Below are 14805 nucleotides of genomic sequence, written 5' to 3'. Positions count from 1 at the left end.
CAGACATATTCAAAAGCACTGTTTTAAGTGAACCACAATGGCTATAAACTGAATTTCTCACTATGTTGGCTACTCTTCTCTAGATGTGCTAAGACATACATTATATATTTACAATACTTATCAAGTTTTGGTCCCCATGTAGATAAGAGGGCTCTTCAATGTAACAGTTATAACACAATCCAATGGCTGGAACTTGAAGCTAAACAAATTCATACTAGAAATCAAGTGCAAACTTAACAGTGAGGGTAACTTAACCATTGAAAAAACTTACCAAGGGTTGGGATGGATCTCTGGAAACTTTTAAATCAAGACTTTTTTGGGGTAAATGATTCTCTAGTTCAACTTTACTCAAGCAAGTCTTATGGCCTGTGTTTACACAAGAGGTCAGACTAAATCACAATTGTCCTTTCTGGCCTTGTAATCACGAATTATTCATACAACTATAATTGCTTTCTGTGAATTTAATAAGGAAGTTAGAAAAAAAATTAACACCTTACCAACACTTTTCTCCTTGAGTCATAACTACAACTGCTGCTTTCACTGTCAAGTTTTAACTACTCTAAGCACAGCTAAGTAAGAGTGATCTTGACTGCTGTCAGCTAAAGGCTGATTGCAGAACAGCAGGGGTGACTGGAATTGGCAGAATGAAAATAGCTGGATTGTTCAGATTCACAGCTGGCGTGGAGACTGCTGGGGCTGGCTGGAGGCCCTTGTTTAGAGGGATAGCTAGGATGGTCCAGCCAGTTTTACTAAAACCTGTTCCTCTCGGCAGTTTTGTTAGTATCACCTTTGTGGCTGGCCACCCAGCTGGTTACCCCTTATCAGCTGCTGTCAAGCAGTGTATGAAGGAACGCATGTATGTGATGCATGTATCATAGCTGGGTCCTCCCTCACTAAATTAGACCAGATCCTAGCTTGCACTACTTAGTGCAAAGTATGATGTCCCTAATTCAGTGAGGAAGCAGCCTGCACAAAGCACAGCATAGCATACCTTCCAAACAACATTGAGGAGTGGTTACTAGGCCCACACTGAAAAGCTGGCCCTCAAGGTACAGGGGATAGAGGGAAAGGCAACTGGGCACTTTTCCAGCTGTAGTTATCAAACCCCTACAATGTGAGTCCATACCTCCCATGCACTGACACAACTGTAATGGCAGCAGGCGGGGAGAAATGTCTTATTCAGAAAGTGAAGTTTACACAGGCCTTTTTAGAGTCACTCCTACTCCTGAGTACTCTTGGCTAAAATATTCCCCTCTATCTCCACTAGTGAAACTGCACAGACCCCAAACTTCCATTTAGCTAGGAGGATAAACAAATGAGAATTACCAAGTCGATTTGCTTTTTCTTCCTAGAATAATTAAACAAACAATCTAACATCTTTTCATACCTTTACCCATAACTAATGTCTTGAAAGTTTAGATTTTGAATTGCTAGCATTTTTGTCTTTATATGCTGAACATGGTAACTTAACTTATTTTGATTTGTGTGTGGCAATCCAAGGATTCAACTGCTGAAATAGAGCTCTCAACCTGCCTAAAATGTAGAGCTTATTATTGCATCCATTTCAGCTAATGGGAAAAAAAAAAGAATGCAAATTGAGGAAAGTCTGAAGCCTTGGACTGTATGCAGGATGCTCCTCAGAACAGCAGAGAGAAGGTTCAATGCACGTATCTGTTCACCGTTGCAGAAACAAAACCTAACAGTCTAATTATAGTGGGATTCCTGGCTGAGTGAGAAAAAAAAATTGTAGCATCTGTTATATTAGGCCTTTTGGAGAATAGTTTGTTGAAGGGGAAGTGCAACTTAACCTAACAAACTCTAACAAGCCCAATAAAATGCAAGTTGATCTTATTTCTTGTTACTTAATCCCTATCAATTGTTCCAATTCAAGAACATGCAAGATGTATGGGCTTGGTATAAAAGGTAGTATCTAGCCCAGAGGTGGGCAAACTTTTTGGCCTGAGGGCCACATCTGGGTATGGAAATTGTATGGTGGGCCATGAATGCTCAAAAAATTGGGGTTGGAGTGCAGGAGGGGGTGAGGACTCTGGCTGGGAGTGTGGGCTCTGGGGTGGGGCCAGAAATGAGGAGTTCGGGGGGGGGGGGGGCCCGGCTGGAGGTGCGGGCTCTGGGGATGAGGGATTTGGGGTGTAGGAGGGTGCTCCAGGCTGGGACCAACGGTTCAGAGGGTCGGAGGGGGATCAGGGCTGGGGCAGATTGTTGGGGCACGGGGGGGAGAGGGCTCTGGCTCAGGGTGCGGGCTCTGGGTTGGGGCCAGAAATGAGGAGTTCAGCGTGTGGGAGGGGGCTCCGGGCTGGGGAAGGGGATTGGGGGCAAGAGAGGGTGTCAGGGGTGCAGGCTCTGGGCAGCACTTACCTCAAGCAGCTCCTGGAAGCAGCGGCATGTCCCCTCTCAGGCTCCTACGCAGAGGTGCGGCCAGGCGGCTCGGTGCGCTGCCCCGTCCACAGATGCTGCCCCTGCAGTTCCCATTAGCTGCAGTTTCCAGCCAATGGGAGCTGCGGGGGTGGTGCATAGAGCCCCCGCCTGCCCCTAAACGCAGGAGCCGGAGCGGGGACATGCTGCTGCTTCCAGGAGCCTCGGCACATGCACGCAGAGCAGCCTCCGAACCCACTCCCTGGCTGGAGCGTGGGAGCAGGGCAAGCCCCAGATCCAGATCCCACTCCCCAGCGGGAGCTCAAGGGCCGAATTAAACCGGCTGGACAGCCGGATGTGGCCTGCGGGCCGTAGTTTGCCCACCCCTGATCAAGCCTATACAATGGCTCCAGTGTTATACTTATTTAGATAAACACGTGGCTACATCTGAGATGTTGAGCTGTGTGAGATTGTAATTTGTTTCACAACTGAATCTTTACTGAAGTGTTTGAGCATTTAATAATTGGACTATTCCGCTTAACCAATCAAATCCTGCAAAAAACTCATGAAAGGTCTGCTGCAGCTAAGGGGACACTAGCGAGATTAGTAGAGTAAAAAGTTGACTGTGAGAAATACTGTACTTTCACCTCTCCCTTGCTCACACAATATATTTGTAAAGAAAAGACAGTGACTTGGTAGACAAATAGCTGGCTTGTTTATTGCCTAAAACCATAAACCATCAGTTCACTGCCTTGATCCATACTAGCTGGGTCACACTATGTTATGTTACCTACCTGCATTAAAGCAAAATCCTCAAGATGAGGACTTGGGGAGTCCAGATTCCTAGCCCACTTGTGAGATTTCTGTGCCACTGAATCTGAACCCAAACCCTAGCCTTGATCTAACTACCTCCACTTCCCAATATGTAAAGGTTTACGAAGTTCTGAGACAGAAAAAGCCTCTCCACAAAATGCTCATGGAGCTAAAACACTAGAAGACTGAATTAAAAAGCAGCACTATTGACACATTCATAAGGACACCTTAATTTTCTCATCAGGCCTTTATCTTGAACCTTCACTTTCTCTCTCCCTGAAGGCTTGTTTTCACTACTAGGGAGATCCACGCTGCTGCAATCGATGCAGCAAGTGTCAATTTAGCAGGTCTGGTGAAGACCCGCTAAATCGGCGGCAGAGCATTCTCTGGTCGACTTCGGTACTCTAGCTCTCCAAGAAGAGTACGGTAAGTCGACCAGAGAGCATCTCCCGTTGACGCAGCGCAGTGAAGACAAGGGGTAAGTCGACCTAAGGTATGTCAAGTCCAGTTAAGTTATTCACATAGCTGGAGTAGTCTAACTTAGGTCAACTTACCTGGGTAGTGTAGACAAGGCCTTAGAGGCAGTAGTTTCACATATTCTGATAGTTTCCATCATACACTTCCTTACCTCAGTGACATAAGTGTCAGTTAAATTGGAGTGGGAATCCTCTTCACGTTTGAGGTCTGTATCTGAAATCTCCTCTTCAGTTCTTACCATCACCCCATCTATCAGTTCGGTGCTATCTCTGCCACTGAATTTGGAGGAGTCATCGTCAATGTAGGCAGACTGCTCTTCATTGCTCAGCTTGGACTGATGGATGTCATGTGGAAAAGTATCTGCTTCCAGGGTACTTGGAGGATCTGACAGGTCAGCTGACTGAATGTGTGAATCGACAGTAAGTTCTGCCTGGGTTACGGAGGAGATGTCTTCAGTAGCAACAGTGCGAATTATGACACTCGGTGTGTGGCACTGCACTGTGACATTATCACTTGCATTCAGCAAATGTTCTGGCTGTAAGAAGTATTAACAAAGGATACAAAATAAATAGTATTTAGCACTTTGTGGGTTTTTCACCTATCTTTAGTCCAACACAAGTTATTGCAGTCAATACATGGGTAACTGGGTGAAATTTAATGGTCTGTGACATATAGGAGATAAGACTAGATGCTCTGATGGTCCCTTCTGGCCTTCAACTCTATGAATCTGCAACCTGGTTAAAACTGTTCTATCTAGTTTATGGAGGAGTAAAAAAAGAGGGGCATAGCAAGGTAAAGTGAATCAATGGCAGAATTGCAGCTAGAACCAGGGGGGTTCTGAATCTCCATCCTGTGATCTCACTATTAGACAACATTTCTTCCTTGCTGTTTGTAACAAAGGAGGAGTACCCCATCTGGATTACTGTGTCCCGTTTTGGGCCCCACACTACAAGAAGGATGTGGAAAAATTGGAAAGAGTCCAGCAGAGGGCAACAAAAATTATTAGGGGGCTGGAGCACATGACTTATGAGGAGAGGCTGAGGGAACTGGGATTATTTAGTCTGCAGAAGGGAAGAATTAGGTGGGGATTTGATAGATGCTTTCAACTACCTGAAAGGGGGTTCCAAAGAGTCTGGATCTAGACTGTTCTCAGATGTATGAAGCAGATGACAGAACAAGGAGTAATGGTCTCAAGTTGCAGTGGGGGCGGTCTAGGTTGGATATTAGGAAAAACTTTTTCACTAGGAGAGTGGTGAAGCACTGGAAGGGGTTACCTAGGGAGGTGGGGGAATCTCCTTCCTTTGTGGTTTTTAAGGTCAGGCTTGACAAAGCCTGGCTGGGATGATTTAGTTGGGGACTGGTCCTGCTTTGAGAGGGGGTTGGACTAGATGACCTCCTGAGATCCCTTCCAACCGTGATATTCTATGATTCTATAATTCTGAGGATAGTGATAAGCTTAAGTATTATTTAACTCGAGACAAAAAAGTCATCAGCAGTGATCAAACCAGATACCTTCAGTTCCAAAAGCACAAGCTCATACTACTTGAGCTAAGTGGTTACAGTTAAAATAATAGTCCTAGATTCAGGAGATCAGAGTTCTATTTCTATAACTGCAACAAATTTCCTATGTGACTTCCAATATCTGTCAGCTGTCACCCTCTGCTAACCAGTCACAATACTTCCCTACCTTACAAAGGTTGTGGGAGGATAAATTAATTCATAGATGTGAAGATTTCAGTGATAAGATCTTAGAAAATCCTATAAATAAAAAGTTGTAGGTAACAGATTTAAATTTTGTTGAGGTCAACCACTAGAGGGAGATATCACGTTCAAACCAGTTTAATCTTCAACCAAACAACTAATCTCCAATAAGGACTATGCCCATGCCAAATTTTAAACTTCAGCAAGTTTTCTGCAGCCTGTGGTTTGAAGAGTTGGGTTTTTTTTAAATGGGAAATTCTCACTCTTCAATAATTTTAAAATGGCCAAAAGAATTTTACTCTACCTGTGACTAGACAGAGAGTGAGCATGGAAAATTTCAGCTCCAAAGGGAATATTATGGAAAGTTATGAGCATGTCAGAAAGGTGTATGCACTGGGAACTATTTTGTAACCTTAGCATACGGAGGTAACTAGGGGCCTGCTGTAACCACAGCAGCTGATAGGCAATAATTATTAGCCCACCCTTTTCCCAAGATGTTTCGGCATTCTAACTCTTCAAGATACATACGGATAAGGCATGGACTATGATCTGCTCTGGGGAGGCAGGAGCGGCAGCAGCTGTCAGGGTCACTGTCGGACTGGTAGTCAGTGTTAAAGGAAGACCTTGGTTTGAGCTTGTCTGTAGTAAGTAAGTGCCCGGAGTTCCAGTAGGCTGGAGATGGAAGGACTAAGAAAGGGAAAAAACAGTCAGTACAAAAATTCCCCACTTCCTGAACCATGTTTAAAGCTCTTAGCACACTCACTTATAGGGAGTTTAGCTAGCTAGAAACAGTACTGAAATAACTCCTTCCCTGTGTTACTTACCACAATTTAATTGGAGTAACTGTAAAAACCTCATTTTTCTTCAATAAACTAAATTAGTGAAGAACTAATTATCTGAGGTCCTCGCAACTGTCTCTCTGCCCTAAGGACTTTCTCCTACAGGGTAGTGCAGGGTTCTGTTTAGTCCCTTCTCCTGTTCAGCTATGGATAGAAAAGTTAACAAGGGGACATGGTTAAACTGGAGTGAAAATCCTGAACTGCGTTGGTGCAGAATCTTTTCACACATCTTATAGTGAAATTTCACTCTGGTAAAAGCAAGTTCTGCTATCCTAAATCCACTTGGAATACAGCAATTTCCACCCACTGATAGGTTAATTCTTGTCTGCCCCTCTTCTGGGACATGATCCAACTCCCATTGAAGTCAATGGAAAGACCCAATGTGAGCTGGATTGGGCCCTGGCTGACCACATGAAAACGGCGGGGTGGAGGAGGGGGGAGAGGGGAGATAAAAGATGCCAGTATCCCATGAGGGGAAAGATAAGGAGAGATTCTTGACTTCCTGGTCTTACTCCCAGAGAGGAGTGACAAGGAGACAGGCCACTCTTGCTACAGCTGTGCAGTGAGGATATGGCCTCCCAGAGCTCCCATTTGCCACTGCCAGGAGTAATAGTAGAGAGAGACCGTGCCCTACCAATAATGGGATGAATGGTACAGGCATAGGGGGATCTTTTGCCAGCAAGGGTCTCTCGTGTTATAAACTCCACTTATAAGAAAGATTTTTATTAAAATAAAAATATTAAACATACACTGCTATAAGATGTGGCACCTTAGAGACTAACAAATTTGTTTGAGCGTAAGCTTTCGTGGGCTAGAACCCACTTCATCAGATGTATGAAGTAAAAGATACAGGAGCAGGTACAAATACATGAAAGGATGTGGGTTGCTTTACCAAGTGTTAGGTCAGTCTAACGAGATACATCAATTAACAGCAGAATACCAAGGGAGGAGAAATAACTTTTGAAGTGGTATGAGAGTGGCCCATTACAGACAGCTGACAAGAAGGTGTGAATAACAGTAGGGAGAAATTAGTATTGGGGAAATTAAGTTTTTGTAATGACCCACCACTCCCAGTCTTTATTCAGGCCTAATCTGATGGCGTCTAGTTTGAAAATTAATTCCAGTTCCGCAGCTTCACGTTGGAGTCTGTTTTTGAAGTTTTTTTGTTGAAGAATTGCCACTTTGAGGTCTGTTATTGAGTGACCAGAGAGATTGAAGTGTTCTCCTGCTGGTTTTTGAATGTTATGATTCCTGATGTCAGATTTGGTCCATTTGTTCTTATGCGTAAAGACTGTCCGGTTTGGCCAATGTACATGGCAGAGGGGCATTGCTGGCACATATCACATTGGTAGATGTACAGGTGAATGAGCCTCTGATAGTGTGGCTGATGTGATTAGGCCCTATGATGGCATATATAGCATATATATATATATAGCATATGTATATCATAGCCAGTCCTCGCTTACATACAGCCCCCCAACCTAAAGAAAATACTCACCAGCAACTACACACCACACAACAAAAACACCAACCCAGGGACCAAACCCTGCTACAAACCCCGGTGCCAACTCTGTCCACATATCTATTCAAGATACACCATCATAGGACCTAGCCACATCATCCGGGGCTTGTTCACCTACACATCTACCAATGTGATATATGCCATCATGTGCCAGCAATGCCCCTCTGCCATGCATCCAATGAAGTGGGCTGTAGCCCACGAAAGCTTATGCTCAAATAAATTTGTTAGTCTCTAAGGTGCCACAAGTACTCCTGTTCTTTTTGCGGGTACAGACTAACACGGCTGCTACTCTGAAACCTACAAAAACTTAATTTCCCCAATACTAATTTCTCCCTACTGTTACTCAGACCTTCTTGTCAACTGTCTGTAATGGGCCACTCTCTTACCACTTCAAAAGTTTATCTCCTCCCTTGATATCCTGCTGTTAATTGATTTATCTCATTAGACTGACCTAACACTTGGTAAAGCAACCCACATCCCTTCATGTATTTATATATGCTCCTGTATCTTTTACTTCGTACATCCGATGAAGTGGGTTCTAGCCCATGAAAGCTTAGGCCCAAATAAATTTGTTAGTCTCTAAGGTGCCACAAGTCCTCCTTTACTTTTTGCTGATACAGACTAACATGGCTGCCACTGAAACCTGCTATAAGATGGTTTCACAAGAGTTAATATTTCATATTGAACCTTCACAGCTCTAACTAATTACAACTAGGTACACATTTTGCTCTGGATTTTGTAACAGAAGTTTACTTTAGAATCACCATTAAATTCTCCCTTCTCCCTTCCCCATTTTGGAAATCAACTACAAAAATGTAACAATTTAACCGTATTTAATGAATAAGTGTGATTTGCAAGGCAAGTTCTGTGTTACTTACTGGGAGAATCTCAAAGGTCTGTAGTGTTCCACTATTTAGTGTTATTGTCTCAGAGTCGACAGCAGCAGCAGGAGAATCAGTTGAGGCTATGGGAGTAGGAAAAAAATCAAAAAGCCACATGTAAACCAAAATGCGTCAGCACAGAAGGGTGTCAAGCAGGGTATTGCTACTCCCAGTGCTGAGAGAAAGAAAACTGACTGCAGTACTAATGGCAAGGTTCTCTAGTTTGTATCTAGAATACAATACTCTTTAAAGAAACCCATCTTACATGAGATGGAAATAGAGGGAAGAAAGTATGATTAACTGCATACGGATCAAAAAACAAAATGACGTTAAAGGGATCTCATGATTTATGTTTGTAATGACATTTTAAAAGAAATAATATTCTGGAATAAGTATCCATAAGACCACCCTATAGGTCAGATCCTCAGCTGGTGTAAATCAGTGACAAGTCAATACAGTTATGTTCTGTGTTGATCCACACCAGCTGAAAATTGGCCCTATATTTGCATTCCTCTCTGTCCTCCTATAATGTGCACATGCACCAATGGATGAAGGGCAAGATGCACTCAAGTATATTTAATCACATTGTATGTAATGGCTGCAACCTACTGAAGGTACAAATGCTAATACTATAGGAGCTTGACTGTTTCACTGGGTTACTGCAAGCAGTTTGAACAGGAAGGAGGCTATTAAATAGCAGCTACTAAAGTTAGACATTATAAAATCAGCAAGTCCAGATAATTTGCTTCCCACAAGTTTTAAAAGAGCTGGCTGAGGAGCAATCTAGACTGTTAATTTTGATTTTCCATATATTGTGGAAAACTGGGGAAGTTTCTGAGGGCTAGATAAAAGCTAGTATCATGCCAACATTTAAAAAGGGTAATCAGGATGATTCAAGTAATTATAGGTAGGGCTCCGTGTCTGTCTCAGAGGTCACGGATTCTGTGACTTTCCGCGACCTCCGTGACTTCTGCGGAGGCCAGTGTGGCTGACCCCAAGGCAACCCAAGCAGCTGGCTCCGATGCCAACTGCTCAGGTAGCCTGGGGACAGCCACACTGGCTGCTGCTGGAGAGGCTTTGCAGTCAGCCACTTGGGCAGCCCCGCAGCCAGCCACACCGATGGCCCCAGGGACCGCCTGAGCAGTGGCTGGTGCGGCTGGCCCCCAGCAACTGACCCCAGGTGGCTGGAGCAGCCGCTGTTGGCAGCCCCCATAGCGGTCCCTGGGCAGCTGGAGCAGCTGCTGCTCGGCGGCAACTGGTGCCACTGGCCCCACACCAGCAGTGGCCACCTCCCCAGCAGTGGCTCCCTGGGGCACCCCTCACAGCAGTCCCCCCCCCCAAGATTTTCTCAGGGGTATTTATAGTATAAGTAATGGACAGGTCATGGGCAGTGAATTTTTGTTTATTGCCCTTGACGTGTCCATGACCTTTACTAAAAATACCTGTGACTAAATGGTAGCCTTAATTATAGGCCTGTTAGCCTGGCACTGGGCAAAATGATGGATTTCCTGGTAAAACACTCGATTAATAAAGAATGAACAAAGAATCATATAGTTAATGCCAAGCAACACTGGTTTATGGAAAACAGATCTTGTCACAAACTTCAGATTTTTAATGAGATTACAAGTTTGGTTGATAAAGATGAATAGTGTTGATGTAATACACTTAGGCCATGTCCACAATGCTGTTGGGAGTGAGCCAGGCCCAAATAGACAGACTTGTGCTGGTGAGGCTCGAACTAGTGTGCTAAAAATAAGCGTGGAGACTGGGGCATTGGCGGAGGCACAGACTAGCGACTTGAATTCAGACCCAGTGGGACAGCTGGGTCCGAGCTCAGATGGCTAGCCTGAGCCTCTGCCAGTGCCCCTACATCCACACTGCTATTTTTAGTGCACTAACGCTAACCCCACTAGCTCAAGTCTGTCTACCTAAGGGGAGAGCCTCATTCCCAGCTGCAGTGTAAGTGTATCTTAGACTTCTATACGGCATGCAATTGGTACCGCGTGACACTTTGATAGGTCTTCAAATGTAATTGTAAATGGAATCATCACTGAATAGGTGTGTTTCTAGTGGGATCCTGCAGGGATCAGTTTTTGTCTCCACTCTAACACTTTTATCAGTGACCTGGAAGAAAACATAAAATCGTTACTGATAAAGTGTGTAGGCGACACAAGGATTGGAGAAGTGGTAAATAATGCAGAGTGCAAGTCACTGACACAGAGTGATCTGGATTGCTTGGTAAGCTGCGGAACAAGGAAACAATGTGTGTTTCAGTTTGGCCAAATGTAAGGTCAAACATCTAGGAATAAAAAATATAGGCCATACTTACAGGATGGGACGCTCTACCCCACAATGAGTCTGACAAAGACTTGGGGGTTCATGATGACCACGAGCTCCCATTGTGATGCTGTGGCCAAAAGGGCTAATGGAGTTTATGTTATCTCTGCATTTGGCACTCGTGCAAACATTACTCGAATATTGTGTCCAGTTCTAATTTCCACACTTCAAGAAAGGTGTTGAAAAATTGTAGAGGGTTCGGAGGACAGCTTTAAGATGATTAAAAGGTTTGGAAACCATGCCTAGCAGCAGGAGGCTCACGGAGCTCAATCTACGTAGCTTAAAGTGAAATTTAAGGGGTGATTTGATCACAGTCTAGAAGTACCTCCATGGGCAACAGAAATTTGTTAAGTTGTTTTCAATCTAGCAGAAAAAGGTATAACAAGATCCAAAGGCTGGAAGTTGAAACTGGACAAAAATTTGCCTTATTTCTAATCTGAATTTAACAGGGAGGATAATTAAGCAATGGAAAGATTTACCAAGGGTTATGGTAGATTCTCCATCACCGGAAATTTTAAAATCAAGATTGGACATTTTTCTAAACTATATGCTGTAGTTTAACCACAGCTATTGGACTTGAAGCAGTAATTAATTCAGGGAATCGCTATGGCCTTAAAATCTATGAATGTCTGATCTGGGGAGAGAGAGAAGCAAGAGTCATGGTTTATGCCAAGTTGTGTTTCCAGAATTATGGACACTTTCTGCTGTCCACTGGTTTGGGATTAGTATTCGCCCGAGTATTAGTGCACAGAATCTGAACTCATGCCTGCACTCTCTGGAGCAGGTAAAAAAAAGCGACGTTCTAAACCTTCCGTTTCGGGGCACTGTATCAGCAGGGAAGCACAGCAGCACACATTTTTCAGCATTTTTGTTTGAGTCGTGTGACAGTTCTGCTAAAAGAAATATGCTCACTTTAAAGGAGACCTGCAAAAAGAAACAAAGGGGTGTGCGCTCTTCTTCTGGCTTCTTTATGATGCACAAACAATGCCCCTGCACCTTGCCAGTGTTTGTTTTTTATACTGGAAATGCAGGTCTTATCTGCTTTGGAAAACTCTGACTGGAGAACTGGTGGGAAAAACAACATTAGAAGTACCCAGGAAGTAAATGTGATTCTACCTGTATAGCTTATTTATTCCCCTTCCTGTATGGGAATAAGCTATGCTGTATACAGACTTTTGTACCAGTATCACTGTATTCATACAGGGAGCTTGTGCCACTTTAACGAAGTAGAGTTAAAGCGATATAACCTGTATGTGTAGACAAGCCCTGAGTGAACGTTTGAGAGAAGGGAATCTTAAACCCGAACATCAACACCTCCCCTGCAATTAATGTCTTGGCTCCAAATCCACCTCTCTGAGACCTGCAGCAAGTCCTCCACCAGAACCAGGAAAACCAGACTTGACATTCCTGCTATTTCCAGATAGAATTTTTTTTTTTCAAGTGAGGTACACAGTTTTTTTAATACAACAAAAGCAGCAAAGGAAGACACAACTCCTTTTTGGTTTTTCGTTTGTAGGTCATCCTTAAATTGTTTCTATTGCTGCCTGGTTTCTCTAGCTGAAAGCTCGCAGCCTTGTTGTCCCTTAGGATATGTTTCCATCTAACTTTTATGAATGTGATTCTTTCCCCCTTTTCTTTGTCTTATGCTGTTTCATCTGCTGCAGATGGAACTACTAAGAACTCTTAGCCCTGGTCTACACTTTGGGGGGGGGGGAGGGGTTGATGTAAGGTACGCAACTTCAGCTACAAGAATAGCATAGCTGAAGTCAACGTACCTAGATCGACTTACCACGGCGTCTTCACACTGGTGAGTCGACTGCCACCGCTCCCCCATCGACTCTGCTTGCGCCTCTCGCGGTGCTGGAGTTCCAGAGTCGACGGGAGAGCGCTCAGGAATCGACTTATCGCGTCTAGACTAGACACGATAAATTGACCCCCGATATAGCAATTGCCACCCGCTGATTCGGCGGGTAGTGTAGACCTACCCTTAGCTGCCTCTGAAAAGGACATTCAAAACACTAAAATGCCCAGTAATTCTTTTGAATGATCTTCCCAATGAACAGCTAACGTAAAGAATAAGGAAAAAAGGGCACAGTAAACAATATTTAACTCTTTGCCCCAGTGGTGGCAAAGTGAAACAAGAGGTAGAAAATATTAATTTACAGTTTATGAGTTTAAGTGAAAACAAAAGATAGTAAATTTCCAGAAATTCGAAAGAATGATTAAAAACTTACACTGCAGTAGAGCCCAGAAGCTGCAAACCCTATGTGCTAGGTACGATACAAACACATATGAAGTAGGGATGAAGTAGTGTTTAATAAAAGTAACTGTTTAAACTATTAAAATTGTATCAGTTAAACGTTTAATTGTTCACGAGTTCAAAACATAGGCATGGGAAATAGGAGTGCGGGGGGTGCTATAGCACCCCCATATTTTACGTGGGGCTCTGGCTGCTGCCCTGCACCAAGGGCTCCACTGCCAGCCCCATGTCCCCGGGGCCCCAGCTGCTGACCCCGAGCCCAGCCCCCTTACCCCGTCCAGGTCCCCTGCTCCCGGAGACATGGCTTTGCTCCTGGCCCCAGCTTTTGGGGGGGGTGGGGTGGACAGGGGTAAGGGGACTGGCTTTCAGCACCCCCACTATTAAAAATGTTCCAGTGCCACTGGTTCACAATGAATCTACCCCACATATATATGATCTTTGTCAAGTGCCTTTAGTAACAACATAAACAGCCAATCTTGTGTGTAAAACCCACTTTTTTGTTTAACTTTTTACATAATATCCCTAGCCGTCCAAACCCACAAAAAGTCTGATTAGAATTTCACCTCTACTACTGATTTTTGTTAAGAAAAATTAACATGTTCATATACTCTGGTGTCAGTCTTGTGTGCAGCCGATTAACAGCAAGGCCAGCGTTGGAAAACACATGTACTGCAGGCACAGACATTCCTGGAATGCACAGGTAATTTTCTGCCAGTTTTCCAAGCCTTGGAAAATGCTGTGCATTGACTTTCCACCCCTCCAGTGGACTGCATTCCAATGAAGGACAAAGTTCCCTGAATTAATTTTACAGTTCATTTTCTACTGCATTCTCCTCATTCTCCTTTTTGGTATAATCACCACCTAAAAGCATCACTATAGCACTCTTCTGAGTTTCACGCATTTTTTATGGCACTGGCTCACCCAGTTCAGCACTTCTTGGTTCAGCCCTAGCACTTGGAGGTTCTTCTATTACTAACATCGATGCAAGTTGCAGAAGCTTTGCTTTTTGGACAACAGGCGAAAGAAACCGCATGTGTTTATGATGTAGCTCTAACAAGGAGGCAATAAGTACAGGTTTGGCAGGATTGGTGGGTTTCATGTGATGCTCCAGAGAACAACGAACAGCCGCCTTGAAATCAGCGACTTTTCCCTTTTCGACAGCAGCTTCGCTTCTGAGGTGAGTTTGGAGAAGATTGTTGCAAATTGAATAAATATTTGAAATTGACACTGACTGTTCAGCAGACATGGCAGTTGTAGCGCATTTTAAAGCCGAAAGTACTGATAAAATATTCTCTATTAATTGCCAGTGCTCATCTTGTAGCTGAAGCATTTGGGCATTAGATTGTTTTCTTACAGAGCTATCTGAAAGCGCAGCTGTTATTAGCCCACCTTTGCTCACCGAGTCTTTCGAACATGTCATCTACTGAATTCCAGCAAGTTTTACATGACTGGATCAGATGGTGTCGCTTACCCTGAAGCTGTGTTTGTTTTCTTTCAAGTGCTTTTGCAGCCACAGTGCTGTGGTGGAAGTGTGCAACTAGTCTACTTGCAGCTGCAACAGCATGATCCACACTACTTGAAGAAAACCCATCATTTATGGCT

The 14805-nt window shown here is 43.9% G+C and overlaps 1 protein-coding gene across 4 annotated transcripts in view; it reads right to left on the bottom strand.

The window, feature by feature from the left end:
* The window catches only part of DMTF1 (cyclin D binding myb like transcription factor 1), a 56083-nt gene that overhangs the window by 2570 nt on the left and 38708 nt on the right, over positions 1-14805 (bottom strand). For all 4 annotated transcript variants that reach the window (XM_037889267.2, XM_043552586.1, XM_043552592.1 and 1 more), the window contains 3 exons: positions 8604-8689; positions 5893-6051; positions 3815-4198 (listed from right to left, as the gene is read on the bottom strand). In XM_037889267.2, the coding sequence (XP_037745195.1) occupies positions 3815-4198; positions 5893-6051; positions 8604-8689 (629 nt within the window). The remainder of the gene's footprint in view (positions 1-3814; positions 4199-5892; positions 6052-8603; positions 8690-14805) is intronic.

Source organism: Chelonia mydas, chromosome 1, assembly GCF_015237465.2.
Source record: "Chelonia mydas isolate rCheMyd1 chromosome 1, rCheMyd1.pri.v2, whole genome shotgun sequence".
NCBI lineage: Eukaryota > Metazoa > Chordata > Testudines > Cheloniidae > Chelonia > Chelonia mydas.
This window is presented reverse-complemented; position numbering and strand designations above follow the sequence as displayed.